The sequence below is a fragment of the Oreochromis aureus genome, unplaced genomic scaffold (genome assembly GCF_013358895.1).
Source record: "Oreochromis aureus strain Israel breed Guangdong unplaced genomic scaffold, ZZ_aureus HiC_scaffold_23, whole genome shotgun sequence".
Taxonomy (NCBI): domain Eukaryota; kingdom Metazoa; phylum Chordata; class Actinopteri; order Cichliformes; family Cichlidae; genus Oreochromis; species Oreochromis aureus.
In genome coordinates, this window is record NW_024108802.1 from 202,015 (window position 1) to 229,752 (window position 27,738).

General features: G+C 40.5%; 3 protein-coding genes across 5 annotated transcripts; 1 reads left to right on the forward strand and 2 right to left on the reverse strand.

The window, feature by feature from the left end:
• Nucleotides 1–6,995: 6,995 nt before the first annotated feature.
• LOC120436789 (tripartite motif-containing protein 16-like) lies at nucleotides 6,996–13,553 on the reverse strand. Its single transcript, XM_039607650.1, has 3 exons — nucleotides 13,343–13,553; nucleotides 13,145–13,208; nucleotides 6,996–7,919 (listed from the first exon to the last, which is right to left on the reverse strand). Exons 1-3 carry the CDS (start codon nucleotides 13,526–13,528, stop codon nucleotides 7,324–7,326), a joined length of 846 nt encoding a protein of 281 aa, XP_039463584.1. The 5' UTR covers nucleotides 13,529–13,553; the 3' UTR covers nucleotides 6,996–7,323.
• Nucleotides 13,171–15,272, forward strand: LOC120436799 (differentially expressed in FDCP 6 homolog). Its single transcript, XM_039607663.1, has 4 exons — nucleotides 13,171–13,695; nucleotides 13,818–14,016; nucleotides 14,113–14,203; nucleotides 15,038–15,272. Exons 1-4 carry the CDS (start codon nucleotides 13,553–13,555, stop codon nucleotides 15,238–15,240), a joined length of 636 nt encoding a protein of 211 aa, XP_039463597.1. The 5' UTR covers nucleotides 13,171–13,552; the 3' UTR covers nucleotides 15,241–15,272.
• Nucleotides 15,273–17,202: 1,930 nt separating this feature from the next.
• Nucleotides 17,203–20,657, reverse strand: LOC120436795 (serine/threonine-protein kinase pim-2-like). Of its 3 annotated transcripts, XM_039607658.1 has the most exons (9): nucleotides 19,544–20,656; nucleotides 18,924–19,159; nucleotides 18,674–18,799; nucleotides 18,457–18,551; nucleotides 18,271–18,318; nucleotides 17,968–18,186; nucleotides 17,699–17,879; nucleotides 17,442–17,612; nucleotides 17,203–17,352 (listed from the first exon to the last, which is right to left on the reverse strand). In XM_039607658.1, exons 2-9 carry the CDS (start codon nucleotides 18,970–18,972, stop codon nucleotides 17,261–17,263), a joined length of 981 nt encoding a protein of 326 aa, XP_039463592.1. In that variant the 5' UTR covers nucleotides 18,973–19,159; nucleotides 19,544–20,656; the 3' UTR covers nucleotides 17,203–17,260. The 3 variants fall into 3 exon arrangements, with proteins under 3 accessions (XP_039463592.1, XP_039463594.1, XP_039463593.1); XM_039607660.1 differs by lacking the exon at nucleotides 18,271–18,318 and having other exon boundaries at nucleotides 19,544–20,657; XM_039607659.1 differs by lacking the exon at nucleotides 19,544–20,656 and having other exon boundaries at nucleotides 18,924–19,321.
• Between the last annotated feature and the right edge of the window lie 7,081 nt (nucleotides 20,658–27,738).

Here is a 27,738-nt window from a genome sequence, read left to right on the forward strand (position 1 = left end):
CATATTTCAAGATACTCGAGTATCTTAGGTGCAGGTCTGGAACAATGGTTTTATTTCCTTTCCCATTAAACATCTCACACAGCCCCTCATCTGTGACCCTTAGCAAACCCACTGGATATCTACCTGTACATAAAGGAGATCAGATCAGTTCAAAAAACGAGGGAAAAATCTCCTTGAAATCCACAATTCCTTTTTGTTATTTCTTAGTGTGTGACGTATTTTATTGCCTTTATGATTGGTGCAAACAGTTTCCTGATTCATAATGGAAATAGATTTTAGACACAGGAGGAACACGCAGTGATCAGCAGGAGCAGCTTGAGTCCAGTCTTCTTCACACTGAGGAGGGACATATATGCAGGAACAGTTGTCATAACTGTTACAACCACCAGATGGCGAAAAGAGTCCCACTGCAACTTTAAGCCATGAAGGATGTGTCTTGATGTTTGCTTGTGATAAATCTGCTTTATGTGAGTCTTTTTCAGAGAGTAACAGTAATATGTCCGATTATATGTCTTTAATCAGTAAAGTCTCACTTTGATAGAAATCAATAAATAATAAAATTGTAAACATGCAGCTGTATGTTAGAAGTCAAAGGGTCCTTAAGTCTTCTGTAAATTGACGGGGATCAAATGAAGGACACAAGTATCTGTTCTTACTCTAATAAATGCTGCTTTAATATCCAACAGACTATTTTCCTTCCTCATCAGCAGTAAACAGCTGGACTCCGTCTGTGCATTTGTGTCCTCACTGTTCACACAGACATCTCAGGCTTGATTTTTTTTTTTTTTTTTTTTTAATACCTGTCCCGTTTGGTTCTTTTGCCATCAGAATTATTGTCTAAAGGCAAAGAAAGATGCCCAACGGATTTACTTTTTACCAAATGGACCATCCCAGCCTTGCCGTAATGGTCCGTTTGATTCACCTTTATTGTTTATTTTATTTTCACTTGCTGAATACGGGACAGACTTAACTGGGGAAAGAAAGGGAGAAAGAAAGAGGGAAAGAAAACAGCGGGGAAGAGAGGACGGGAAAAAGGGCAAAAAACCAAAACCAACAGAATAAGCAGACAAAAAAAATACATATATCGATCATCTGGATCACCTGTTGAGAAAGAAAGAGAAAGCAAGCAGAAGAAAACGAGAGTAATAAACAACATCACTATGATCTATGGGAATATGACAGTAAATACTAAATGTTAGACATTATTGTGCAGCGCAGAAGATCGACAGCGCACAGTATGCTTTGAGGTAAGAGCCAAAAAGGGTGTAGTTTGTGTGTGATCACCCGTGTGTACACCTGTGAGTATGAACAACGCTTGTTTTTAAAAAAGGTTCCTTCATGTAATGATCTGCTAGAGGGTGTGGGGGCCACTGCCCTGTCCTCCAGGGCATGAAGCAGGTATGGAGGAGATCAAAACTCCAGACGTCCAGAGGCCCCCAGAACACAAGAGACCAAGGAAGAACAACAGAGGGCAGCTGCGTCACTATCCCAGAAAGAGCTGAGGAGAGTCCCAGATGAGGGGTCACTCAGCAGCCGCGGAGCAGAAGCCAGGGGGTTGCAGTGACGTGCCCTTGAGCTCCGCCGGCAGCCAGCTGTGCCTGAGTGACCGAGCCCCGGGCCGAGGCCGAGGGCACCCGCCTCCCAAGTGGCCCGAGCGAGCCCCAGGCTCCAGGCCCCGATAAGCAGCCGCCAAGGAGTGAGCGGTGTGTACCTGGGCGCCCACCCCGGACACAGAGAACCACCAACGCACCGATGTCTGAGGGCGTCTGCCACTGGCAGGGGAAGTGGTGGGGGAGATAGGCCTCCAAACCTTGGAGGGCCTGAGATGTCCCCAGAGAGGTGGGGTCTGATACCCAACCTGACATATAGACACAGACATACAGGCACACACAGATACAAACATCCATTCCCACCCTCATGCTCTCATAGGCAATTATTCCACACTCAACCAACGCGGAGACAGACATAAAGAGACGCTGTACACACAATCACTCTCCCCAAGCGTACTCTAAGAACCGGGTCTGGGTACCTTTGCCCCTGGAGGGGGAAGCTGCACCCAGACCCAGGTGGTGTTACCCTTTTCCCTGCGGTGGGAGAAGCAGACCCGCCCGACTCCACAGCAGCAGGGAGGCCCCACATTCCAGACCCCAGTCGGACGGCCAACTCCTCCTCCTAGCCCCCCCGCTCCAGCAGGCCGCAGAGAACGGGGTGTGTGAAGACTCAAACCTCCCTCCACCCCGCTCATATGTAGTGTTGATGTATGTGTGTTCTAAGGTGCATTTAAAACCCAGGAGGGCATGGAGCTACCTGCCAGAGCAGCAGGTAAGCGCATAGCCCCTCCTGCTAGCCCTCAATGTCTACGTGTATTTAAAATTGAGAGGTGGGCAACGACGCCAGGGGTGAGGTGTACACCCTGATGGTAATTTGGATTTGTGTGGCGTGCCCACCCCAAGATCCTATATGTATGTGTAATGAGAGTGTGAGTAATGTGAATGTCTAAGTTGTGGGATAAAATTGAGGCAGAGGCAGCCAGAAGGGGACAGAGGGGGGTGCCTCCCTGCACCCTGGTGACACACCCCTCACCCCAAGGCCCTGCATGTGTGGGTGACTGTGGTGGAGGCGAAGAGGGAGGCAGCTGGAGATGGGGAGGGAAGGAAGGGAGGGTCAAGTGACCCCTCCTGGGGCCAGCTCCCCGCTGACCCCAGTAGGCACCCCCATACTCTGCAACCCGCCAGGAAAGGGGGCCCAGGCCCCATCGGACCGGGGCCCAGTGCAGCAGTGCCGCCCTGCCCCACAGAGCCCGGGACAGTCCACCTGACCCCACCACAGAGAAAACTACACCCACCCCATCATCCACTCATCTTCCAGACTACACAGGACAATAGACGCCCAGGCTGAGATCTTCCTCCACCTCTCCTGTATCTCCCCTCCTGCAGAGAGAGTTCCTGAAGAGAGGAAGGCTCCTGCAGGATGTGACAACCTCCCCACCAGTCGAAGAGCCCCCAGGTGGTTCGATGCACAGGCGGCACCCTGCGCCAGGACTGGGCCCCCATACACCCACCCGCCACAACCCCGGCAACACACCAACCAGGACCCAAGCCCTGAGGCAGGCCAGGGCCCCAGCCCAGAGACGGAGTGCCCCCAGAACCTCACGCCCATCCTGGACCCACCCAGGGGCAGCCAGGCTACCAGGTCAGTAACCCACGTCCGTCAGCACAGACCCTCCCTAGCCCTGCTGCACGCAGCCACGAGGAAACCGTCACCCAAGAGCCAACAGAGCCCCTAATTGGCCATGACCGCTACCCGGGTTGAGCCCCCAAGGAAGATGCTCCCGGGAACCCCCGATGCCCTAAGCCTGTCCCTACCCCACACCAATCACAACAGTGAAGGTGGGACCAAACTAAGACCCCCACCCCCACTAGGTGATGGAGCTGATCAAAGGAGCCCAGAGCAATTGATCTGATGTGGTGGCAGAGGCTGTATCAAGACTAATGTGATCTAATAGATAATTTCTATATTGGTTAGAATTAAGATTATTTTATTTTTCCAGTTCATGAGGACTGTTTTCTTGGCTATGCATAGGGCAGTGAAAACCATATGGGCTATATTCTTTTCCGTAGTGACATTATCTAAGCTGCCCAACAAACACACTAAAGGGAAGTTGGAATGTTACATTTCAGACACTTTGATAAGTCTTCACATATCTCGCGCTAAAACTTCTGAACTGGTGGACAGAACCAAAGAGCGTGGATATAATTGTCCGTGAATTGGTTTGGCAGTGTGAGCAGTTGTTGGTAGACGTAAAGCCCATCTTGAACATCCGATGACCTGTATAGTGTACTCTATGTAGTATTTTGTATTGAATTAATTGAAGACTGGGATTTCTAATTAGATGAAGGTTTTTGAGCAAATCTGAGACCAGAAGTTTTGGTCAAAGTTAACTGATAAATCCGCTTCCCATTTTGCAATAGGAAGTGATATTGATTCATCTGTTTTAGAAAGCATTCTGTATATTTTGGACAGTAATTTGGGGTTTTAAGAGTCAGAAATTGAACCACACTTGGTGGTGTTTGTAGTTCAACTTGACCCGGTTTAAATCTCTTTTTACTATGGATTTAATTTGTTGATATTCTAAAAATCTTTTCTTGCTGATCCCATATTGTGTAACTAGTCTGTCAAATGAAATAAATTCTGTTCCTTCTAGTATATGTTCTAAATATTTGATTCCTTTACTACTCCAATCTGAAAAGTTTATCATATTATTGTTTTGTAATATATCAGGGTTGTTCCAGATAGGTGTACGTTTGCATGGGATTAATGAAGACTCTGTCAACTTCAGAAACTCCCACCATGCTGTCAGAGAAGAGCTGATGTTGATGCTTTTGAAGCATTCATGTCGTTGGATGTTTGAGCTGATAAATGGTAGATCTGAAATCTCTAGATTACTGCAAAGTGCTTGTTCTACATCTAGCCAAGGTTCATCTAAGAGGGTATGTTTTGCCATCCTGAGATGAACTGAAGCCTGTTGGCTAAGAAGTAGTGCTGAAAGTTAGGTAGTTCTAATCCTCCTTTATCCTTGGTCTTTTGTAGTGTTTTTAAGCTTATACGTGGGGGCTTATTTTTCCAAAGGAATTTGGACATATATGAATCTAGAGATCTGAACCAATCTTCTTGGGCGGTTTAGTTGGGATCATTGAGAATAAATAATTTATTTTGGTAATACCATCATTTTTTATAGCGGCAACCCTTCCCATGAGTGATATGGGTAGACATTTCCACCTAGCCAGATCACCTTCTACTTTCTTTAAAAGTGGGATATGGTTTAATTTAGTTAGATCTGCAAGCTTGGGAGAAACATTAATACCTAAATATTTTATATTTCCCGATTGCAGTGGAGTAGAAGAGGAATTATGGAAGGAGCAATTAATCGGAAGGACTGTAGATTTTGACCAGTTAATTGAGTAATCTGATATTCTTGCAAAAGAGTTTATCAGTTCAATCACCCCAGAGATATTGGTTTGTGAATTTTGGAGAAAGAGTAATACATCATCCGCATAAAGGCTGATTTTATGTTCCACGTTCTTGCATTTTATGCCCTTAATTACTGAATTCTGTCTAATTGCTGCTGCTAGTGGTTCGATAAAAATTGCAAATAGTGAAGGGGAGAGTGGGCATCCCTGCCTGGTGCCCCTCAGGAGACAGAAGCTGGAGGATGTCTGGTCATTTGTTCTGACACAAGCTGTTGGGGAATTATATAATATTTTTAACCAGTTGATGAAAGAAGATCCAACACCAAATTTGTTTAAAGTTGTAAATAGAAATTTCCAGTTAACTCTGTCAAAAGCTTTTTCTGCATCTAAAGAAAATATTGTAGTTTCAAGGTTTTACTGTATGAGTAGTCTATCAAATTAAGTAATCTACGTGTATTTGTTGATGAGTGCCGACCTTTTATGAATCCAGTTTGGTCAGGATGAATTAAGAGGGGGTTATTTTCTCTAGTCTCTTCGAGAGAGCTTTGCAGATAATTTTGAGGTCTACATTTATAAGGGATATTGGACGATAGCTTGAGGGATATACAGGGTCTTTGCCTGGTTTTAGCAGGAGATTAATGTTTGCAGAATTCATATGGAAGTCTGCCATTTTCTTTGATTTCCAACAACGTTCTGTAAAAAACTGGTGCTAGAATCGTCCAGAATTCTTTGTAGAATTCTGCAGGAAAGCCGTCTGGACCTGGAGCCTTATTATTGGGCATACTTATCAGGGCTTCCTGGAGTTCACCTGGCATCAGTGGCGAATCCAGTGCCATTGCTTGAGAGTCTGATAATTTTGGGAGAGTTGTGTTGTCTAAAAACTGATCAATTTCCTTTTTAGATGGGTTTATTTGTGGTGAATACAACGTTTTATAGAAATCCCTGAAAATGTTGTTTATTTGTTTTGGTTCATATACTGTGTTCCCAGATGAATCTTGAACAGCACATATAGTTGTTTTTTCTTTATTTATTTTTAGCTGGTTTGCTAGAAATTGACCGGATTTATTACTATGTTCATAATTTTGTAAGCGTAGTCTTTGTACTAAGAATTTTGTTTTTTTATCAATTATCTCATTTAATTCTAGTTTTGTTTTGCGTATTTTGTTCTCAGGCTTGATGCCACGATGCAGTGTAGAAACCTGACAACCCTCTGACTCATGTTCAAATGTTCAAGGACATTTCTCAGGATCATGTATGACCCCTTTTTGAAATTTGGACTTTCATTAATAATATTTGTGTTTCTGAGTCATTTTTGTGGAGACTTCTGTCCAACGTAGTGTCCAAATGAAGCCTGAAGCTTTTCTTCAGCCTCTTGTCAGATGGTCAGCAACAAAACTTTGTTCCAACCAATGTCTGATAAGAGATGAGACACAGCAGCTGAGCAAATGATCATTTCATGCTGAAGACATCCTCAGACAGAATTAAATACATACATAAACACAGCCTGGTGCCAATAACACAGCTAATGACACTGCTGTATCACTGGCTTTACTGATTAAAGACCATATCTGAAGGAAATCTTTGAACACAACAGAAAGTGACCTTTTAAACCTGCGACACTGATGCTGCATTCAAGGACCATTAAAAACATCTGAAAGGACTTAAGAACATCAAGAACATGGGACTTGTTTCTCTGTAATGAAGCTGTTTTAGTGAAGAAAGTTGAAAGGTCACAGAGCGACTGCTGAATCTTCTGCTCTAAACATGAACTCTGAACTTTGTGATGCTTCAGGAGGAAAACTGCTTCAGTTATTCTCTCAGATTAGTTTCATATTTTCTGCATCAGATTTGAGTGAGATCCTGGAATGAAGACAGAAGAAAAGACTTTGTTCAAAGTTTGATTTATAGTCAAACCTTCCAGTTTATTCACACAATAAAACATTAACACAATATATGAATTCATTCATTAAAATCACAGTTTTTCCTCATTTGTTTGATGATTTTGACAAAACAAAACACAACACACACACATGGTCTGCCATACTCATAAAGAGAAATGTCGACATTTTTCAATACAAATATTCCAGAAACATTTAGAGGATAGAGAAGTTTACATTTTCATGTGGAGAAATATTTTAGTAAATCAAAATGATGATGAGCAGTGATAGCCTCCATAAACAGTCACAGGAAAGATCTCCTTTAAAAACTCAGAAACATCAAGAGAACAACTAGAAGATGTGGAGGTACCACCCATAATGTTTGACTGACAGCTGATCTCTGTGCAGAAATGATGGAGAGAAAATAAAATGAAACTAAAATACAGATTTAAACCCACAATATGAAAGACTTCAGTCTATTTCACTTTAATTAACTCAGCTGTGGCTCCATATTTATAGTAAAGCCAAAGTCCAGCATAGAGCGGCTGAGTGAATGTGGTCTGGACTCTGTGGAGGAGAGTCATGGTTTCAGAGACGCTGTAGAAGGACAAAATACCTGCTCTGTGATCCAGGTACACTCCTACTCTGGAGGAACGAGGACCTGAGACAGGAGTTTGGATGTTGTTGTACAAAAATGTATAACTGTTGATGTTACAATCTAACGACCAAGATTTGTCATTAAGTCCAAATCTACATTCATTCACACTCCCTGCTCTGCTGATATTCTTGTATGCGACTGCTACATCAACTCCTCCCCCTCTCCACTCCACCTCCCAGTAACAACGTCCAGTCAGACTCTCTCTACTCAGGACCTGAAACCATCCAGTGAATCTGTCTGGATGATCAGAATAAGACTGTTGTTCCGTTAATGTTACTTTTCTGTTCCCCTCTGATAATAACAGATATGTGTTTGCTGTGTTTGGATCCAGTGTGATTTCACATGAATACTTTAAGAATCCAGCTCTGGTCTTTGGCTCTGGTGGATCTGACAGTGAAACATCCACTTCAGTGACTGTCAGTGAGATGTTTGTCCATTCCTCTCTCAGAATGTCCTGTAGTTTATCTCTGACCTCTGACACAGCTGCTGTCACATCCTCAAAGTAGCTCAGAGGACGGATATTGATGCTGGATGAGTCTGTAGACTCACTGAGTGCTGACAGTGAGGGGTAGTTGTGTAGAAACTGGATGTGATCCTCTGTGTGTGAGAGCTGCTTCAGCTCAGCATCTTTCCTCTTTACGATCTTTTTATGAAGACACAGAGGCAGAGTTATTATTCATCACTTTAAAGATGATATTCGTTATATGTTCTTCACTCGTTGTCTAGTAAAGTCCAGAGAGATCGATCTCTCTCTCTCTCTCTCTCTCTCTCTCTCTCTCTCTCTCTCTCTCTCTCTCTCTAGCACAAGATTTAATTAGGCGCCACTAATGTTATCAGGGCCCTGGCTCTTGTTCACATTAACTGTATGAAAGGCCTTTTGGACATCGCTGAGTTCGGTGATGAAGTGTTGAGTATCTTTCAGTTTCTGTTTCAGTTCAGAAGAACTAAAACGAGCATAAAGCAAATTCAAATCTCTGTCTGGCTTAAAACCGTCTACAATGATCTGACTGCTGCTCTGGGGATTTTGAAACCCTGATATGGTTTTCATACAAGTCCAGGCAGACCCAAAACGTTTTGCAGCAAATTTGCTTTCAAGAAGCTTTTTGTGGATCTGTTTTGCTTTCAAGAGCTCGATTTTCAAGTCTTTGGTGACTGCCTGAAAGTCAGTAACAGCCCCCTCTTTAAAAGCCTGTCTCTTTTTCCTTAAACAGGATTTGATGCATTTGGTGACCCATGGCTTATTGTTAGGGTACACTTTAGCACGCTTAAGGGGTATAATCATGTCTTTACAAAAAACTGCATATGAGCTAACATCCACCAAAGCATCAAGACTGAATAAAAACTTCCCAATCTGTAAATTTAAAACATTCCTGCAAGGTAAGCACAGATTCTTCTGACCACATGATTGATTGATGATAACATAATTTAAGGAGTTGGCCGTCCGACTGCGGTCTGGAGTGTGGGGCCTCCTGCTGCTGCTGCGGAGTCGGGGCGGTCTGCCTCTCCCACCGCAGGGAAAAAGGGTAACACCACCTGGGTCTGGGTGCAGTTCCCCCTCCAGGGGCAAGGGTACCTAGACCCGGTTCGTAGAGTACGCTTGGGGAGTGTGATCATGTGTACAGCGTCTCTTTATGTTTGTCTCCACGTTGGTTGAGTGTGGAGTAAGTGCATATGAGAGCATGAGGGTGGGAATGGATGTTTGTATCTGTGTGTGCCTGTATGTCTGTGTCTATATGTCAGGTTGGGTATCAGACGCCACCTCTCTGGGGACATCTCAGGCCCTCCAAGGTTTGGAGGCCTATCTCCCCCACCACCACTTCCCCTGCCAGTGGCGGACTCCCTCAGACATCGGTGCGTTGGTGGTTCTTTGTGTCTGGGGATGGGCGCCCAGGTACACACCGGCTCACTCCTTGGCGGCCGCTTATCGGGGCCTGGAGCCTGGGGCTCGCTCGGGCCACTTCAGAGGTGGGGTGCCCTCAGCCTCTCGGCCTGGGGCTCGGTCACTCAGGCACAGCTGGCTGCCGGCGGAGCTCACGGGCACGTCACTGCAACCCCTGGCTTCTGCTCGCGGCTGCTGAGTGAGCCCTCATCTGGGACTCTCCTCAGCTCTTTCTGGGACAGTGGCTGGCTGCCCCTCTGTTGGTCTTCCTTGGTCTCTTGTGTTCTGAGGGCTTCTGGATGTCTGGAGTTTTGCTCTCCTCCATACCTGCGTCATGCCCTGGTGGACGGGGCTGTGGCCCCCCCACCCTCTAGCAGATCATTACATGAAGGAACCTTTTAAAAACAAGCGCGTCCATGCTCACAGGTGTACACACGGGTGATCACACCCACAAACTACACCCTTTTTTGGCTCCTACCTCAAAGCACACTGTGTGCTGTCGATCTTACGTGCTGCACAATAATGTTTAATATTTAGTATTTACTGTCATATTCCATATATCATTGTGATGTTGTTTATTCTATTACTCTTGTTTTCTTCTGCTTGTTTTCTTTTTTCTTTCTCAACAGGTGATCCAGGTGATCGATATATGTATTTTTTTTTCTTTTTTTTCTGTCCATTCTGTTGGTTTTTGTTTTTTGCCCTTCTCCCACGTCCCTCTTCTCAGCTGTTTCTCTTTCCCTCTTTCTTTCCCCCAGTCAAGTCTGTCCCGTATTCAGCAAGTGAAAATAAAATAAACAATAAAGGTGAATGAAATGGACCATTACGGCAAGGCTGGGATGGTCAGTTTGGTAAAGTAAATCCGTTGGGCATCTTTCTTTGCCTTTAGACAATAATTCTGATGGCAAAAGACCCAAACGGGACAGGCAAAAGAAGAAGAAAAAAGATGATAACATAATTTTTCACCCCAAAATTCATGTTCAAAGCAACATATCAGCCCGATATCACACAGAACTGTCACATGACATCAAACACAAGCTGTCAGCTCTGCAGAGTGGGCAATCATAATGAAGCAGTTCATTATAAGCTGCAGACTCAAGCTGCTCTTCATATATTTGTCCACCAGATGTCACCAAAGAGGACTGTGATGAAAGCTTCCAGTAATGAACCGTTTTTCATTACAAGCTTGGCCAACTGACTACAATCTACAATAAACTAATATGGCTTTTCAATCCTCTCTTCAATCACTTGGTACCACCAGGAACCTTTAAATGGGCACTCAAGCTGCCTGGAGACTGTTTTGTCGTGCACATCAGAGAAACCACAGGTAAGACAATCTTATCCAAAAGGTCAGTGTAACAGTATTGTTTTCACCAGCTTAACCAAACTTCCCACACTAACTGAAATTTCTTTTCTCAGGCAAACATTAAACAGCAGCAGCTGGAAAATGGAAAACCTAAAGCCAAATAATCAATAAAACATAACAAACTTTTGTATGAGTGAGTATTGATAAACTGAGCATAATTAAACCTCAGTGAAACCACATATAAGTTCTGGTAACTGGCACATATTTATGTTTAATATGTTGTTTTATATTTTGATCAGTTTCAGGTGTTTGTGCGACTGTGTTAACCATCAGTAAAACCACATATAAATCACACTTCTGTGTTTAACAATTACAACACTTGATGCTGTTTTTCTGATTCAGGATTATGTGTGTGATGAGTTGGCCACACAGTTCTTATCTTTCTGCTTCACACACACACAAAACTGCCGAGGTTGAAGCTGGCTTCAGTCTCTTTCTACCCCAGGTCTCACCACATTTCCAAAATGTAAACTCTGAGTCTCATAAGAAATGTGGTTCAAAAGATGTGCTGATCTATGAATGCATCCTTACTGAAAGCTAAAGATGTCCAGCAGACAAAAACAGCAGCTGAATGAACAGTTATCATGAGCGAGTGTACAAACACTATCACAGGAAATAACAGAAATAAACTGTAGTTTCCATTTATACCTGTAGTATTTTTCAGCATCTTCCAATATGTCAAAATATGATTTCATTGTATCTGAAACAAATACAAACTTCTTTCTTTTCCCAGAATTTAGACAAATGAACAAAAAATAAATGATTATTTATTTAGGTATTAAAATAGGAAAAATCAGTTTAAATTAGAGTTAAAACAAGAAATTAGCACAGAAATGCCAAAAGACAAAAACAGAACAATAAAGTGTCATTAAAAATGATTCAAAAACAGTTGTAGGAGCAGTTTTATGAACCATGTTCTGTTAATACAGGGAGTGCAGAATTATTAGGCAAATGAGTATTTTGTCCACATCATCCTCTTCATGCATGTTGTCTTACTCCAAGCTGTATAGGCTCGAAAGCCTACTACCAATTAAGCATATTAGGTGATGTGCATCTCTGTAATGAGAAGGGGTGTGGTCTAATGACATCAACACCCTTTATCAGGTGTGCATAATTATTAGGCAACTTCCTTTCCTTTGGCAAAATGGGTCAAAAGAAGGACTTGACAGGCTCAGAAAAGTCAAAATAGTGAGATATCTTGCAGAGGGATGCAGCAGTCTCAAAATTGCAAAGCTTCTGAAGCGTGATCATCGAACAATCAAGCGTTTCATTCAAAATAGTCAACAGGGTCGCAAGAAGCGTGTGGAAAAACCAAGGCGCAAAATAACTGCCCATCAACTGAGAAAAGTCAAGCGTGCAGCTGCCAAGATGCCACTTGCCACCAGTTTGGCCATATTTCAGAGCTGCAACATCACTGGAGTGCCCAAAAGCACAAGGTGTGCAATACTCAGAGACATGGCCAAGGTAAGAAAGGCTGAAAGACGACCACCACTGAACAAGACACACAAGCTGAAACGTCAAGACTGGGCCAAGAAATATCTCAAGACTGATTTTTCTAAGGTTTTATGGACTGATGAAATGAGAGTGAGTCTTGATGGGCCAGATGGATGGGCCCGTGGCTGGATTGGTAAGGGCAGAGAGCTCCAGTCCCACTCAGACGCCAGCAAGGTGGAGTACTGGTTTGGGCTGGTATCATCAAAGATGAGCTTGTGGGGCCTTTTCGGGTTGAGGATGCACAACAGGTGTATCTAACAAAGATGTGGCCAGTGAGTGTACATGGTACTTTTAAATGGACAAAATGAACTGCACTGGCAGCTGCCCAGTGCCACTATGAATTAGTTAAATAATCACTACCATGGATAGTTTGGTGCATGATGTAATTAAATAAATATTACAAAAAAGATTCTTATAGCCCTCACTTACCTTGATAATGTTTTCAATCTCTAAGTCCTGTTTGTCTTTCTCTTTTTCTGTCTTCTTCGTCTCATGGATAGTCAAGTCATCAGATTGGCTGCCCTGCTGCTGCAGCTGCTGCGGGCGCTCCCGCTGCGTTCCCGCTGACTGTTTTCCCGCTGGATCCGTCTCTTCAATTTGAGTTCATGGTGAAGGAAGACTTTCCTCACTCTGAAGACGGAGGGCAGTTTGAATGGCTGAATACCAGATGTAAAATCTTGGGTGTACTTTCCATTTAACTTTCCGAGTCAGACTGAATAGGATGGGTTATCTTAAAAAAAATGAGGACTGGTGTAGCTTTACAGAGTAATTGAATGCATGTTTCAGAAAATATGTTAATCCTTTTGGATAAAGTGGCTGACTGACCTCCACCTGCCGGAGCACCTCTCTGAGGGGTTCAGTAGCCGATGCCATCAGCTCAGTATGGAACGCACCACTGACTGGGAGAGTTTTGGTCCCGCATGAACTTTAGGCGCCGAGAGTTTTCCTGGAGGAAATCCAGAGCCTGAGAAGTCAAAGAAGACAGCAGAAATGACAAGAGCAGCTCTAACAACTTTTTTGATGGTTGAGAGAAGACAGAAAAGAGAACACAATAGATTCACGGTATATTAAAGCAGCAAGAATATATGAATGCATTACCTGCTGGTGCCCTGCAATAACCCTGCCATCTGGAAACAGGTAGTTGGCCACAGAGCACACAGGATTCTCCATCCCCAGACTCTTGCAGTGCTCTTTTGCCTGCAGACAGGCATAATTATACTGATCCTGAGGTCTACCAATGACTGACAGCATCCCACTGGGAACCAGTTCTGAGGCCTTCTGCATAGTCTCCGCTCGCACCAGGCTGAGATGCAGGTGAAGGAAAAGGAGGCTGAACAACAGAAGAAGAGGATCAGGGAGCTGGAGCTGACACAGCAGCAGCTGGAAGTTGCCCTTAATATGGAGATCCAGGCTCGGCTGGAGGAGGAGAGGGCCAGACTGGAGCTTGAGCGGTAAAAATGGATTTCTAACTCTTATTATGGCCCTTTATTATTTTATTTGTGATGGAGATCTGATATATCCATGAGAAGTATTAACATTTTCAGTTGCTTCTTCCCTTTTTCCCCTCCTTCAGGTTGCTGCAGGCTGAAGATGAAAAGAGGAAACATTTCCAGCTCCTCCAGGAGCAGCAACGTACAATGCAAAACCTCAGCCCCATACAGGAGCTGTCAGATGGCAGTCCCGATGAGGACACCCCCTCAGCCCTCAACTCTGCCTCTCAGGAGCTCCAGGATCTGCAGGCATCTCGCCAAAGAAGCCACCAGCGTCTGGAGGTGAACAAGTTTGTTTTGACTGGCTTTGTGAGCAGCATCTTATTTAGTGCTCTTCTAAAACAACACTGAGGATGCCTGCATGATTTTTGTTTCCAGGAGGTTCAGGAGAGGCTGAGGAATGCCAGTCAACATGTACGGCACTGGAACATCCAGCTGAACCGACTGATGACCCCCATTACTCCTGCAGGTGCCGTATTCACTTTGCCTCTTTGCAGCACAGACTTCTGGAACAGAGTGTTAGTATAGTTAATAACAGTGTAGACCATATAATCTGTCAGATAATTGCATTAAAATGCTACAAAAGGCACCTACCCCCAAACATGTCAAGAGATTCATTCAGTGACTTGAATGAAAGAATCTGACTGACCTCAAGTTAATTAAAATTAAAACTAAATCTTATTATGATTTAAACACGGAAATCTTAAAACTAAAAATAACCGCATGCACAGTTGTTACAGGCTGCAAACATGTTTTATACTGCTTTGAAGTCTGGGACAGCATCATAAGAGACATAACTGATCTCACCGTAGTCCCATGAAGACTCAAGATGAGTGTTTTCACGACTGCCATCTTGGTGTTTTGAAATCAGGCATGATGAATGAAGGAAGAACTGTCTGTTAAGGTTCTCAGTCGTTCAGGTCATCGAGTCTAAGGAGCTTGAAAGAAAAGCATCTGGACTTCTTTAAGTTTCTTGAAGAGCGTTTCACCTCTCATTCAAGAAGCTTCTTCAGTTCTCTGAAGAAATTCTGAACTGAAGAAGCTTCTCAGATGAGAGGTGAAACATCTTCAAGAAACTTAAAGAAGTCCAGATGCTTTTCTTTCCAAGCTCCTTAGACTGTAGTTAAACTTCACACACTGGACTTGTCAGTCACACATCCTTCGCCAGTAGGCATTCCCAGAATGATCTTTCCCCTTCTGACGCTTAGAATGACCAAATATGTGCAAAATGGACAATTCAACATGCCACCACGTCTTGCTGAGATAACAAAAATAAGAAATGTTTTGTGAATTTTCTTTGCAGAGCGACTGGAAAGCCGGCTGTTATCAAAGCCCACATGCCCTAAAAAGGAGGGCGCGCTGGCCAGTAATGAGTTCATCACTAAGTTTAAGATAAGAGTTGATCAGAATAGAGGCGATGATGAAAGTCTGGAGCATCAGTTGGAGGCTGCCAACCTGTCTGATGAATCGTTCGAGGCCCAGACAGAAGTCAACGGACTAATATGATCACAGACATTTAAAAAACGCGAGTTGAGAGTTAAGGGGAAAAATATTGTAATAAGTATATATTTGAATTGCACACTAAGATATAAAGTGATGGCAGCGAGCACAGTGTTGCAGGATTTAATTAAAACACATCTGACTAAGACCAACTGAAATTTAGAGTTGTGTATAATAAAGTTTATTCATGATTAATAAAACAAATCTGTAATATTTTTCTTTCTCTTTTGTCCATTTGAATCTCGCTACAGCTTAAATAAAAGAAAAGAATGTGTTTTGAATAAATTAAACTCTCTATTCTCTCTTTTCTTTCTTTTTTTTTTTTTCTTGGTGGGTTTTCATTTGCAATCAAACGCAACATTATACAATTATATAGTATAGTAAGAAATATCCTTTAACTTAATTTAGTATTTGTTTTTAATTTTTGTTTTTATTGTTTCCCCTTCAGTTTTGTGCTTATAACATGTTCTAATCTGACATATTATGCAGTAAATTATTTTTGCAATAACTTAACAGGCCATTGTGGGAGCCAACATTCACTTATCAAGGACATATTTGTATATTCTGTGGGCTGCTTTATGGTTGTGTCATTTAGAAACATAAGCCACAACAGACTTCCACCGGAGAGTACTTAAAATGTATTTTTATGTAAAGATATTTTAATTAACTACTATATTAAGAGCGAACCTATTGTTACATGGATTAATTGTACAAACTGTAGAGAAATAAGTTTAAGTGTGCAACTTTTTATTCATTTTTAACTGTATTAATGTTTTTATGTTGATACAGCCGCCTCATATCTGTTTCCTCAGTGTTTTTTTAAACCATGTACTCCATCTATGAGTAAGAACATGAATAAATTCCTTTCCAAATTTGTAGTTCTTTTTCCAGCTGTTTTTAGTATATATGTAACATTTCTTTACACACAAATGCAGGTATTCTTTTGCACCAAGACGTTAAAGAAATGCTAAGAAAAAATGAAAATACTACATTGCAACCTGTGTGTATATATATCTTTATCTATATAGATATAGATATATGTGTATTTGTACCCTTTTTTCATCATCTAGTTTCCTGTGCCAGATCTTCTACTGATCCACTGAGGCAGACATGTAAAAAAACATGAACTAAAGCATATTTCTGTATATAAACAGGACTTTAAATCTTTATCAACAGCTACTTTAGAGGAAATTCTTCAATAAACTGCAACCAAAGGCTCAACTCAGAGGACAAAATAGTGTGACAGCAAACTTTCTCTTGTGTAAAGTTACAAATAGGAGTAATTATCCACAGGAGCTTTTATACATAATGAAGTTATAATTCGTCCTGTAGAAATTGTACATTTAAGCTATATAGTTCCCGCTGTGATAACTCTGCTATGAATGCCTCTTATTAACTTTTATGCTTTTACAACCCACTATGAGCAAACACTCAGCAACAGTGGGAAGGAAAAACTCCCTTCTTGAAGGAAAAAACCTCTGGTAGAACCAGGAAATCTGTCTAAACTAGTTGGGGTTAGAGCAACAGATGCAAGTCTTCAGATCATTTGCAGTGTGACTGTCTTTGTGCACACTTTAACCTGATTCAGTTTTCTTATTTGTCAAAATGCACCATGGGTAAAAACAAACAAAACAAAATAGTAATGAAGGAGAATCCTCAGCAAAGATGAATTAAACAAGTTTTATTTTGATCAAATTTTACTTTAAGTAAAACACATCTTTATTTTAAAGTCATCAAATAAAGACAGTTTTGATGGAGCTCTGACCCAGCCCAAGCTCTCTATGAAGACGAGGAAAAACTCCCCAGGGGCCAGATCGATGGGAAGAAACCTCGGGAAAGCCCATTCAAAGAGAGATCCCTTTCCTGGGATGGCTGGGGGTTACAGGAACTCCAAAAAGCTAAATTTTTATTTATTTATTTTTAAGATTGACCCATTCTATCTATTCCTGTCCAACAGAAAAAGAAAGGAAGTTACTACAATGTATCATACTTATATGATAAGGTGGGAATTGTGTGTTTGTGTGTGTTATCTTAGCCAGGGGTGAAGCTGGAGCTCCTCCAGTGTTGGGCGCTTCTCCGGGACTATAGCTAAACATGCGTCCAAGAAATTCCGGCATTCTTGAAAGAAAGAAAAGATCAAAAAGATGAAGATGATAGTTCTAGTGATCCAAGGCATCAGTGAATCTGGAAGTGTGAAGTTTTCTTACCTGTGGACAGACGCTTTTTGATGCTCAGTTTCTTTGTGAGGAACCTCGCGGTACTAAAGTATCGTGCATGAAGCGCTTCATACAACACCACTCCCATTTGCCACACCGTGGTGGGTCCACACCTGTAGCAGCTCCTAATGTACCACTCGGGAGGGATGTGAAGAGGAGTGCCTAACAAACAGACACAATTGCAATTTCTTCTAAAACAAAAGACACAAATTGTTACATCTGTGAAAAGCAGGAGCAGAATATGTTACCATAGAAGATGCGATACAGAGATCGCTGTTTAACAAAGCAGCTCAGTCCAAAGTCAATGATGCGAACACGAGGCACATCTGAGCCGGTCTCAATCAGAATGTTTTGTCCCTTGATGTCCCGATGAAAGATGTGTTTATCCTCAAGTTCCTTTACAGCATCAACTAGTTGCTTCAGAATGACCTGGAAAAGATGAAAACACAATAATGAGTTCATGCTTTTCTGCCTTGATTGAATGCTGTACAGTCTAAGGTTCTTCCAGTCAACCTACCTTGGCCTTGTCCTCTGTTAAAGTTCTTCCATTTTCTGCTTTGTATTTTTGCAGGTCCACAGCGGGGACAGGTCTCTCCAGCACCAGGATCAGCTCTTTGCCAAGGTCGAACCACTCCAGCAAGGACACAGGTGCAGATATTCCCACTGACCCTTCTGCTTCACCTGCAAGTTTAACCATAATGGCCACTTCCACTGAGAGCTTCTTCCCGCTTTCATCCTGAAATATTACAACAAAGTGGATGATGAGGAACGCCGCATTCAATCCAGTAATGTAAAACTGATTCAAGTGTTGGACGCTTACCGCCACTTTGCAGTAGACTTTATTTTTGGGAATGTGTTTGATGGCAACCTAGAAGACACAGAGCATTGGTGAGCATTTCCTCAGTATGACATAATGAAAGGTGGAAACACAGCAGACGTCTCAGTTTACGATATTATCCATTATCTGCGTTACTGCCTGTCTTACTACCATCATCTGAACACTTACTGGAAAACGATCTTCTATCCGGTAGCCAGCAAACACTGCTCCGCAGCCTCCTTCTCCGAGCTGGTGCTCCTCCACATATCTGGCTTGGAATTCACCTGAACAGACAAAACAACAAATCTTGTTTTATTACAGCTGTGACACAAATTACTCTCCTCTGTAGCCTAAATGTTCCTTTTGCCCTTCCCTGAATATAAAACCCAAGCTGCTTGCTACTTACGTTTTGGTCTGCCACTGATTTTTTTGTCCTGGTCCACATTCTTTTTTTTTTTCTTGGGTGACTCTCTGTTGTCTCCCATGGCCTTTCTTTTGCCATTTTTTGCGCACACCTGTTTGTTATTCAAGTCTGGAGATGTGGAAAACACCAAAAGCACATCAGCTCACTGGATGATAGACACAAACACTAAACACTAATATCTTAAACCTAGCAACCACACTTAATCTACCCCTTATTCAACTAATTAGCCTACCTTTACCAGAGTCCAACAAGGAGGATGCTTGCTCCTTGTCACCGCTCATATGGTCGAGAAGTTTAGCCTTCTTTGCTTTCTTTGTTGTGCCCTCTTCATCTTGCACAACCTTGCGCTTCACTCCTTGACCACATCTGAGCTGGTGGAAGGACCAGCCTGCTCAGCGACCCTCCTCCTTTTTATTGGGGTCTTCTTTTCAGGACTGGCCTTTCTTTTAGCAGTCCTGCTCTTACAATCTATAAACGACAACAACACAGTGGTGAAAAAGAGTCCCCGACATCAGGACTGGAAGCAGTTTGGCAAAGAATTTGAAATTGCTTTTGCTTAAATTATCACAAGTTTATTCTTGGGATAAAAAAAACTGACCAGTGCGAATTGATACTAGGTTTACTAAGTCTTAGATCTTGATGACACTTGTTGGTCTGTTTTACTGTTGAGTCCAAGAATAAACTTATTACATTATTTTACCAAAAGACGGTAACCTTTCTTTGATTAGACATCTTGTATTAAAGCTATTTTCAATCAAACATATGATTCAGTTGCTCTAAAAATGATTCACACAGTGTCAACATTTCTAGGATTTGGATTTTACCAGGATTTGATTTTATTATTTTACTTACCTTGATCTCCTGAATCTTTCTTATCGGCTGGAGTGGTAATTTTCTTGTTTCCTTTTCATTGTAATTTCGGAGAACTTTTAAACTCGAAAATGTAAACCGTAATGAGTTAATATTGAGTTAATATTCCTTCAAATGTGCGCCCTTCAAATGCTTGACTTTTCTAACTGAATTCTGTAAGTGAGCTTTATAAGTAAACTCTGGAAACTACGGCAACACAACATAGAATCTTGCCTTTCAGTGACTTCACTGACTGCCAGTAGTTCAAAGTAGTTTACAGAAAAACACTCTGGCAGACAAAGCCATAATATTTCATATAATTCAATCATTTCATATCAATTAAACAGTTTCTTTCATTATCTTTCATCGTTTGTATAAAGACCTCATGTATGGATGACAGTATGAAGATTTGTGGTTGACCACACACTAATAAACACAGTGTCAGCTACATTGTCATCTGATTTAAAGTATTTATTATTGTACATTTAACTGTCATGGTACTGAGTCTGTGACCCAGTGTTTTGTGTTTGTTCATTTATATTCATTGATTATTCTTATGTATGTTTTTGGTTCTCTTTATTGTTTTCTTCTTGTGTTATATTCTTAGGCTTTAGGTTTCTGTTACTTTGCCTTGCCCCTGTGTCCCACGTGTCATGTCTCTGTGTCAACTCTGTGTCTTTGTAAAAGTCTCTTGTTTGCTGTTTTACTTTGATAGTCTTGTGTGCTATGTTAGTGTTTTCATGTCTGTGAAGGTTCTCAGTCATCTAGGTCATCGTAGTCTAAGGAGTTTGGAAAGAAAGCGTCTGGACTTGAAGTTGCTTGAAGATGTTTCACCTTCTCGGATGAAAAGAACTTAAACTTTGCTTGAACGTCTTCAAGCAACTTAAAGAAGTCCAGACGTTTTCTTTCTAAGCTCCTTAGACTATGTTAGTGTTTTCAGTTTTCCTTCCCCATGGTCTTGTTGTTTGTGATTTCTGGCAGCTGTGCTCTCATCCTGTGTCTTATTCCCTCATTTATCCCTCTGTGTATTTAAGCCCATTGTTTTCCTCTGTTTGCTGTTGGGTTGTCTGTGTATCATCCATGACAATTAAATAAAATAGCAAATGCAACTACAATTTCAATCAGATTCATTCCTGGCATTCTACTGCGGTGGCTGAAAGTAGACACCAAGCATTATCACTGTAACTGATGTAAATATTGGACTTGGAGGATTCATCTGATAGACTGATGCAAACATTACTGTGAGGAAAATTTTGAATCTCCCAATTTTCTTTTTTTCTGAAAGAAAGAAAGTCGGTTACTGTATCACATTTGTATGGCAAGATGTGAATTCAGTATGCGTGTGTGTTTGTGTCAGAGAGGAGTTTATCTGAGCCAGGGGTAAAGCAGGAGGTCCTCCAGCATTGGGCACTTCTCCAGGACTTTGTTAAAACTTGTTTTCAAGACGTCTGAAATGAAAGAAGGACAAGAGATATCGAGATGATAATTCCAGTGATCCAAGCGATCACATTGATTTTCTGCAAAATTTTCTTTTTGAGAGTCATTCGGCTGGGCAGGGGGTATAACACATCTGCAATGCAGCAACATCTGCTCTCTGGGCCTGTGTGAGAGTGTTATCTCAATGGCGGGAATGAGGATGTTGGAATTTGGCATCTCAGGCACCAACTCATCTCTTTCCTTAACCGGGCTCACTAGAGATTGGTTTCAGCCTCTCTCCATGCTTTAACCCTTTAAAGCCGGTCGGAGCGGGCACGCTCTGTTTTGCGTAACTATTTTTAAATCCCGGTACCTCTGCAACCACGTAAGCTAGCGCAATAATTTTTTTTGCATATGAAACCGGAGAAGTTGTACTTACATCTTATGCCATCAGCTTGTCCTAGGTCACGGTTTCCTTCCACATATAGCTTTGCAAAAACTGCATAAAAAGCGCTTGCAGCAACAAAAACATAATATTCCAGAAACACGCTTTGCCGATCCGATCAGCTGTTCATAACACTTCCTAGGTTGGAATAGAGGTCAGCGCGAACTTTCACATGTCCGCCATGACCTGCCCGGAACCGGAAGTGACGCCATTTTCATGAAATGTAGTCTTTTTACCATCAGGGCCTCATGAGCCTGTACTGGTGTTTTTTAAAAGTTATCTTTGACTTTATGACTTTCTGTGTCGTTTCTGGGATGCTTTGGACTTATTTTGCACTGTTGGAAATAGTTTATTTTGATGCATATGCTGCTTTTTTGTAAATTTGCACTATAATTTTTATTTTCGTTTTTCCTGCAATATTTAAAAATTGGTGTATCTCAAAAATAAAACTATGAAGACACTCAAAATAAATTTCCTGTGGTGGGAAACTATTTTGTGCAACTTTTGTATTTACAGTTTTGAGGATAAGCCTCTTAAATTTCTCTAACTAGAAATATATGTTAAAAAACAAAACGATTTTCAATTTTTTTTTTGTAGTTTATTGCACTTTTTGCAATTTATGTAATTACTATGCACTTAATCCATACATATTATTAAAATTTGGGCTATAACGGTTGTATTGATGTATAGCAACTTGAAATGCTCCCAAAAATGGCACTACAGCATGTAAAAATATAATATAAGCTCTGGCGGACTTGTGTGGCGATCGTGGCTCAAGAGTTGGGAGTTCGCCTTGTAATCGGAAGGTTGCCGGTTCGAGCCCAGTTCGGACAGTCTCGGTCGTTGTGTCCTTGGGCAAGACACTTCACCCGTTGCCCACTGGTGGTGGTCAGAGGGCCCGGTGGCGCCAGTGTCCGGCAGCCTCGCCTCTGTCAGTGCGCCCCAGGGTGGCTGTGGCTACAACGTAGCTTGCCATCACCAGTGTGTGAATGTGTGCATGAATGGGTGAATTACTGGATATGTAAAGCGCTTTGGGGTCCTTAGGGACCATAAAGGCGCTATATAAATACAGGCCATTTACCATTTACCATTACTTGGTTCTATGGTAGGTCTTAAAGGGTTAAGGAGGTTGAGTTGATAAATCTGACTGGCCCCTCCCCTGTCTGACCATATCTCTTCATAGTCAACACCAATGTTCTCACCGTGTGACCATGAACGGTCCTTACCACTTGGCAAGTAATTTCGAGCTAGAAGAAGGGAGTAAGACAAGCACTTTATGTCCCTGTTAAAATACAATTACATTTTATCAAATATCACTAAGCAGTCCTTACCTTTAAATACAGCCTGGTTTCTTTCCCTTTCTTTCTATATCTCTGAGTGAAGTTAGCTCTCATTCTTTTCTCTTCCGGTGAAATACAGCAAGTGGAGCTTTAGCTAGCAACACACTGTGACACAGTTAGTGTTTGTTGAGGTGATAGAAATGCTGCATTTGAAATTACCTGCCACAACATTTTACTCCCTTTATGTTCACTCCTTTTTTTCTGAAGTACCGCAAATTATGGGCACGTGGGGTTGTTCTGGTGTTGTGCTAAAAATAAATCAATCAAAACTACGGTACATGGTTTGCTCTTTCATCTCTACTGATTTAAACGCGACTGCCTTTCATGTGTCACTGTTTAGGCTCAAATCTCATTGTTTGAAGGCCTGCAGTGACGTGAAATATTAACTTCCCCCAAATGCGTTAAACCCAAAGTAACGAGTTTGTTTTGAAAATATCTGAGTGGAAACTACAGATATTTGTTTAAAATGTAGGGAGTAAAATTAAGTACAGCAAGGAAGTTTTTTTTAAACTTTTTACTTCCTACCTGTGGAGCCAATTAAGCTAAATTTAAGAAGCGCATGTCTGTGTATACTTAAAAGCTCTTATAGTTATTTTCACTTTGTAGACAAATTAAAGCACAGAAAAGAAAAACACGATACATTAGAGCATGACATACTTTGACCTGAGGTGGCGCTGCAGCGTGAAAGAGCCTGAACGTCAACCGGAAGAAGACGAGAATAAACTCCGTATAAACAACATGGCGTCTCCCTGTGAGGTGTCTTTTTTTTTTTTTTTTAACCTTTATTGAAAGAGATTTTCCATATACAAAGCAAGTCAAGGAAACAGACCAGAATTGTAACAATTTACATTATAAAGATGGTGAAGCAAGTCACTATAACTTTACAGGAGAGCAAAACAAAATAAAAATAAATTAATTAATTAAAAAAAATAAAAATAAATATAAATTCAGGGTAGAGTAATAAGGAACATAGACCTTTTGACACAAGCAGGCAAATTAGAATAGCAAGTATTTTGTGATTTTAGAGTATAGTACAGCAGTTTTTTATTCATAGCAGAAATAAGCTTAAGTGACTTAAAGTATTGACAAAAGTAATTCAAGAAGACAGTAAATATAGGGAGGCATTCTTCCACTTACATACATGAATAAAAACTTACATAGCACTATTACAAAATTGACAACATCTGAGATTTCAGAATCTAGATTGTCCATAAAGAAAAGAACATCCTTAGATGTGAAGGAAGGTATATTGGAAATCCTGAGTGAAACCCAACAGTGTATTTCAAACCAAAAAGCATTAACATACTGACAAGTGAAAAATAGATGCTCTAGTGTTTCTGGAACGGAAGAACAGAAAGCACAAAAGTCGGCCTTAAAATTAAACCTTTTACACAGGAATTCTCCTACTGGATAAATGCCAGATATGATTCTGAAGTGTGTTTCTTTCATTTTAGGGGCAAGTGGGTATTTTAAGTAAAAAGAAAATGACTTTTCTTTCAACACGCTATCAAGGTCATGTCTTACATTGACATTATAGTTACAGAATACTATTTGCTTGAAGGTATTAGAGATTAACTTATTATTAAATTGTTTGTCCTTTATTGAGGTATTACCTATCGTCAGTGAAGGTAAGCATGTTCTTATTAGTGAATACTTTAAAGTATTTACGATAAGATTTAACAACGGTTTGGGTAGTGCTTTACAAACCTTGTTAAAATTATTAAATGAAACGTCTATTTTATGTTTATCAATAAATTCTTCATAAGATAGCAAGTTTCCATTTTTATCAAGCAGATCAACAACATAACACACACCACTATTATACCAGTCTGATTTAAATAAGGACTTCTTATTGATGACTATAACCCTATTATTCCACAGCACAGAATTGTGAGGTGAATAATTGTGGGTGAAAATTAGTTTCCCAAAACTCAAAGCTTGCTTATAGAAACTAGACAACTTAAGAGGAATCTTAGATATTTCATAATCACATCTGAGCAAAAAATCTAACCCCCGACCTTATTAAAGAGTTTGTTTGGAATATGGTACCACATAGAATGAGGATAGGAAATGCAGTCTTTAATCCATCTGAGCCTGAATGCAGCAATAATGGATTCAAAGTCTAAAGCTTTCAAGCCCCATTTTCATAGTCTTTAACTAATTGGGATTTGCGTATATAATGTGTTTTATTCTTCCAGATAAAGCTGAATATAATAGAATTGGACAGTTTAATCGTTTTAGGAGATGTAAAATTGAATAACAGGGGTATATGAATCTTGAGAGTCCTTCTGCTTTAGACAGTAAGATACGACCTAATATGGATAAATCACGAGTTAGCCAATGATTAAATATTTTTTAACTGCATTTAATCTGGGAGTTATGTTATTACTCTCTCGATCATTAGTATTTTTACTGATTATTAAACCAAGGTATTTTACCTCCTCTTTACTGGAATATTGTTAATAATACTTTGGTTACAGCTGTTTACAGCTAAGATTTCACATTTTGAAGATTTAGTGTTAAGTCGGATGCTTTTGAAAATGAAAGGATTTTATTAATTGCAATAGAGACCATATTTGCATTCCTTAGAAATAAGGCAGTGTCATCAGCAAATTGACTAATTTTAAATTCTTTATCAAGAATGTTTATGCCTTCTAGATCTGAAGAGAGTTTGATATAAACGGCAAGCATTTCTGCTGCAATAATAAACAATAACGGGCTAATAGGGCATCCCTGCCGTATGCCAAGATTAATTTTAAAACTATTAGAAAACCCTTGATTGAGTGCAGTACTACTTGTTATATCTCTGTACAACATCTTCATTATACTAACAAATCTGGGACCAAAACCCACAGCCTCCAGAGCTTTAAATAAAAATTATGCTCCAAAGAATCAAAAGCTTTAAAGAAATCAAGAAATAAAATGAGGCTATCATGAGGAATTAAATGATTGTAATCCAACATATCTAATACTAAACGGGAATGATGATGGATATGACGTCCTTTTATAAAGGCTGACTGTGTCTCATCTATTATTTGAGTTATTCCTGTTTTTAATCTGTTGGCATAGACATGAGCTAACAATTTGTAATCACAGCAAAGAAGTGTGATAGGTCTCCAGTTATCTAAAAGGATAGAGTCCTTGTTAGGTTTAGGAAGTAAAGAAATTATTCCTCGTTTCATAGTTGGAGATAACATTTGATCATTTATACATTCATTAAATACCTCTAGTAATAAATCTCTAATATCACTCCAGAAATACCTGTAAAATTCAATTGTGATTCCGTCAGGACCTGGTGATTTACCACTCGCCATTTGGGAAACAACAGTATCCAATTCAGCTAAAGTAATTTCAGACTTATTGAGATTTTTAAAGTCTGCGTCAATTTGAGGAATTTTTTCATGGATAGAGCTAAAGAAAGAAATAGTCTCCGAACTAGAATAATTTGTAGAGTAGAGGGCTGAATAGAATTCTGTAATATAGTTGTTTATAGTCTGTTGGTCTTCAGTTAGGGTATTATTAATTTGTAACTTCATTATAGTTTTTTTTGTTTGTCTAGTTTTCTCCAGATTAAAGAAATAAGTAGAATTCTTTTCCCCTTCCTCAATCCATTTAGCCCTTGAACGAATGAAGGCACCTTTTGCTTTGTCTATGTAAAGTTCATCAAGTTTGTACTGCAGCTGGTTTAGTTCTATAGAATTTTCCTCTGTCAGATGTGATAAATTGCACAATGAACTTATTTTTGCGGTAATTTCAGCCTGTTTCTGTCTCCTTTTAATAGCCATTAATTTTCCTTCTTGACTGGCAATTTTTTTGACATTAAACTTGAACCATTCCCATTTACTAGTAGAAGAAAAATCCTCCATTGCTTTTACCTCTCCTATTAAGGATTTAATTTTTATACAGAAAGATGAGCTTCTTAAGAGGTTACTGTTAAACTTCCAGTGAGAATTCTTCGGTTCTGATGATCTATTATCCGGGGAGATTGAAAGTGTTATGGCACAATGGTCAGTAACAGGGGAATGAAGAATCTTACAGTTGGATGACAGGGGGAAAAGACTACCAGTTATTAAGCAATAATCTAGTCTTGAGCGTTGAGGCGTTCAGAATTACTCCAGGTGTAATGCAGTTTGTCTGGGTTTAACTTTACGCCAGATATCGATTAGGTTGAGGGTGCAGGAGAAATCCATTATTGTTTGGTTAAAGTGAGGAGAGTTATATTTAGTAGGAAATCTATCCTGTTTTTCATCTGGTACCATATTAAAGTCACCTGCAACAACAACCTTTTCAATTGAATAGATGATCTTCCATTCTTCTATCATTTTTTCCAAATCAGAAATTAATTTCCGGTTTTTGGCTCTATTGTTGAACCCATAAACATTTACTAAAATGTACTTAGTATCATCCAACTCTATGTTAACCATTAACCAATGACCTTCCTTATCACCTTTATGATCAATAACTCTTCCATTAAAACGATGTAGAAAAATAGCCACTCCTGCTGAATGAGAGGTACCATGAGATAAATAAATATCACCGCTTCCCCACTGCTTTCTCCAAAATATATGATCATCTTCACTACTGTGTGTCTCTTGAAATAAAAAACAATTAGTGTTAGGCTGTTCCTTACAAAAAAGAAAAATTGCTTTACGCTTTATGTTATTTCTTAAACCTCGAACATTTAAAAAAAATATTGAAAGAACCATTGAATATAGCTTGAGAGTGCTTTAATAACTAGAGTAGGGCAATGGAACATTTTACCTCCTATGAACTAATAGACTCAGTCATATTTAAGGACCACTGAGCAAGTTACCTGCTTAAATGTAGTTGAACAGTTATACCTTCTTATCTAAGTCGTTATAAAGTTCTTTCATTCTTTGATTTGACGACCATCGATGACAGCATATCCTTCCTTTAGGAAAGCTTTGAGCCCTCTGCTCCTTGCTTCCTCCACCCTCGGCCACAGACGTTTGCGGGCTTCTCTGTCTTCCTTACAA

What these genes read in the sequence shown, in the direction of transcription:
- LOC120436789 (XM_039607650.1), bottom strand. Translation starts at nt 13,528, where the DNA reads ATGCAGAAGGCCTCAGAACTGGTTCCCAGTGGGATGCTGTCAGTCATT. An exon ending in TTATTGCAGGGCACCAGCAG is followed by an intron (nt 13,209 to 13,342) that starts GTAATGCATTCA and finishes TTGACTTCTCAG; the next exon opens with GCTCTGGATTTCCTCCAGGA. An exon ending in GCGGGACCAAAACTCTCCCA is followed by an intron (nt 7,920 to 13,144) that starts GTCAGTGGTGCG and finishes TCTCACTGACAG; the next exon opens with TCACTGAAGTGGATGTTTCA.
- LOC120436799 (XM_039607663.1), top strand. Translation starts at nt 13,553, where the DNA reads ATGCAGGTGAAGGAAAAGGAGGCTGAACAACAGAAGAAGAGGATCAGG. An exon ending in GCCAGACTGGAGCTTGAGCG is followed by an intron (nt 13,696 to 13,817) that starts GTAAAAATGGAT and finishes CCCCTCCTTCAG; the next exon opens with GTTGCTGCAGGCTGAAGATG. An exon ending in GAAGCCACCAGCGTCTGGAG is followed by an intron (nt 14,017 to 14,112) that starts GTGAACAAGTTT and finishes TTTTGTTTCCAG; the next exon opens with GAGGTTCAGGAGAGGCTGAG.
- LOC120436795 (XM_039607658.1), bottom strand. Translation starts at nt 18,972, where the DNA reads ATGAGCGGTGACAAGGAGCAAGCATCCTCCTTGTTGGACTCTGGTAAA. An exon ending in GGATAGAAGATCGTTTTCCA is followed by an intron (nt 18,319 to 18,456) that starts GTAAGTGTTCAG and finishes TGTGTCTTCTAG; the next exon opens with GTTGCCATCAAACACATTCC. An exon ending in TCTGTATCGCATCTTCTATG is followed by an intron (nt 17,613 to 17,698) that starts GTAACATATTCT and finishes TCTGTTTGTTAG; the next exon opens with GCACTCCTCTTCACATCCCT.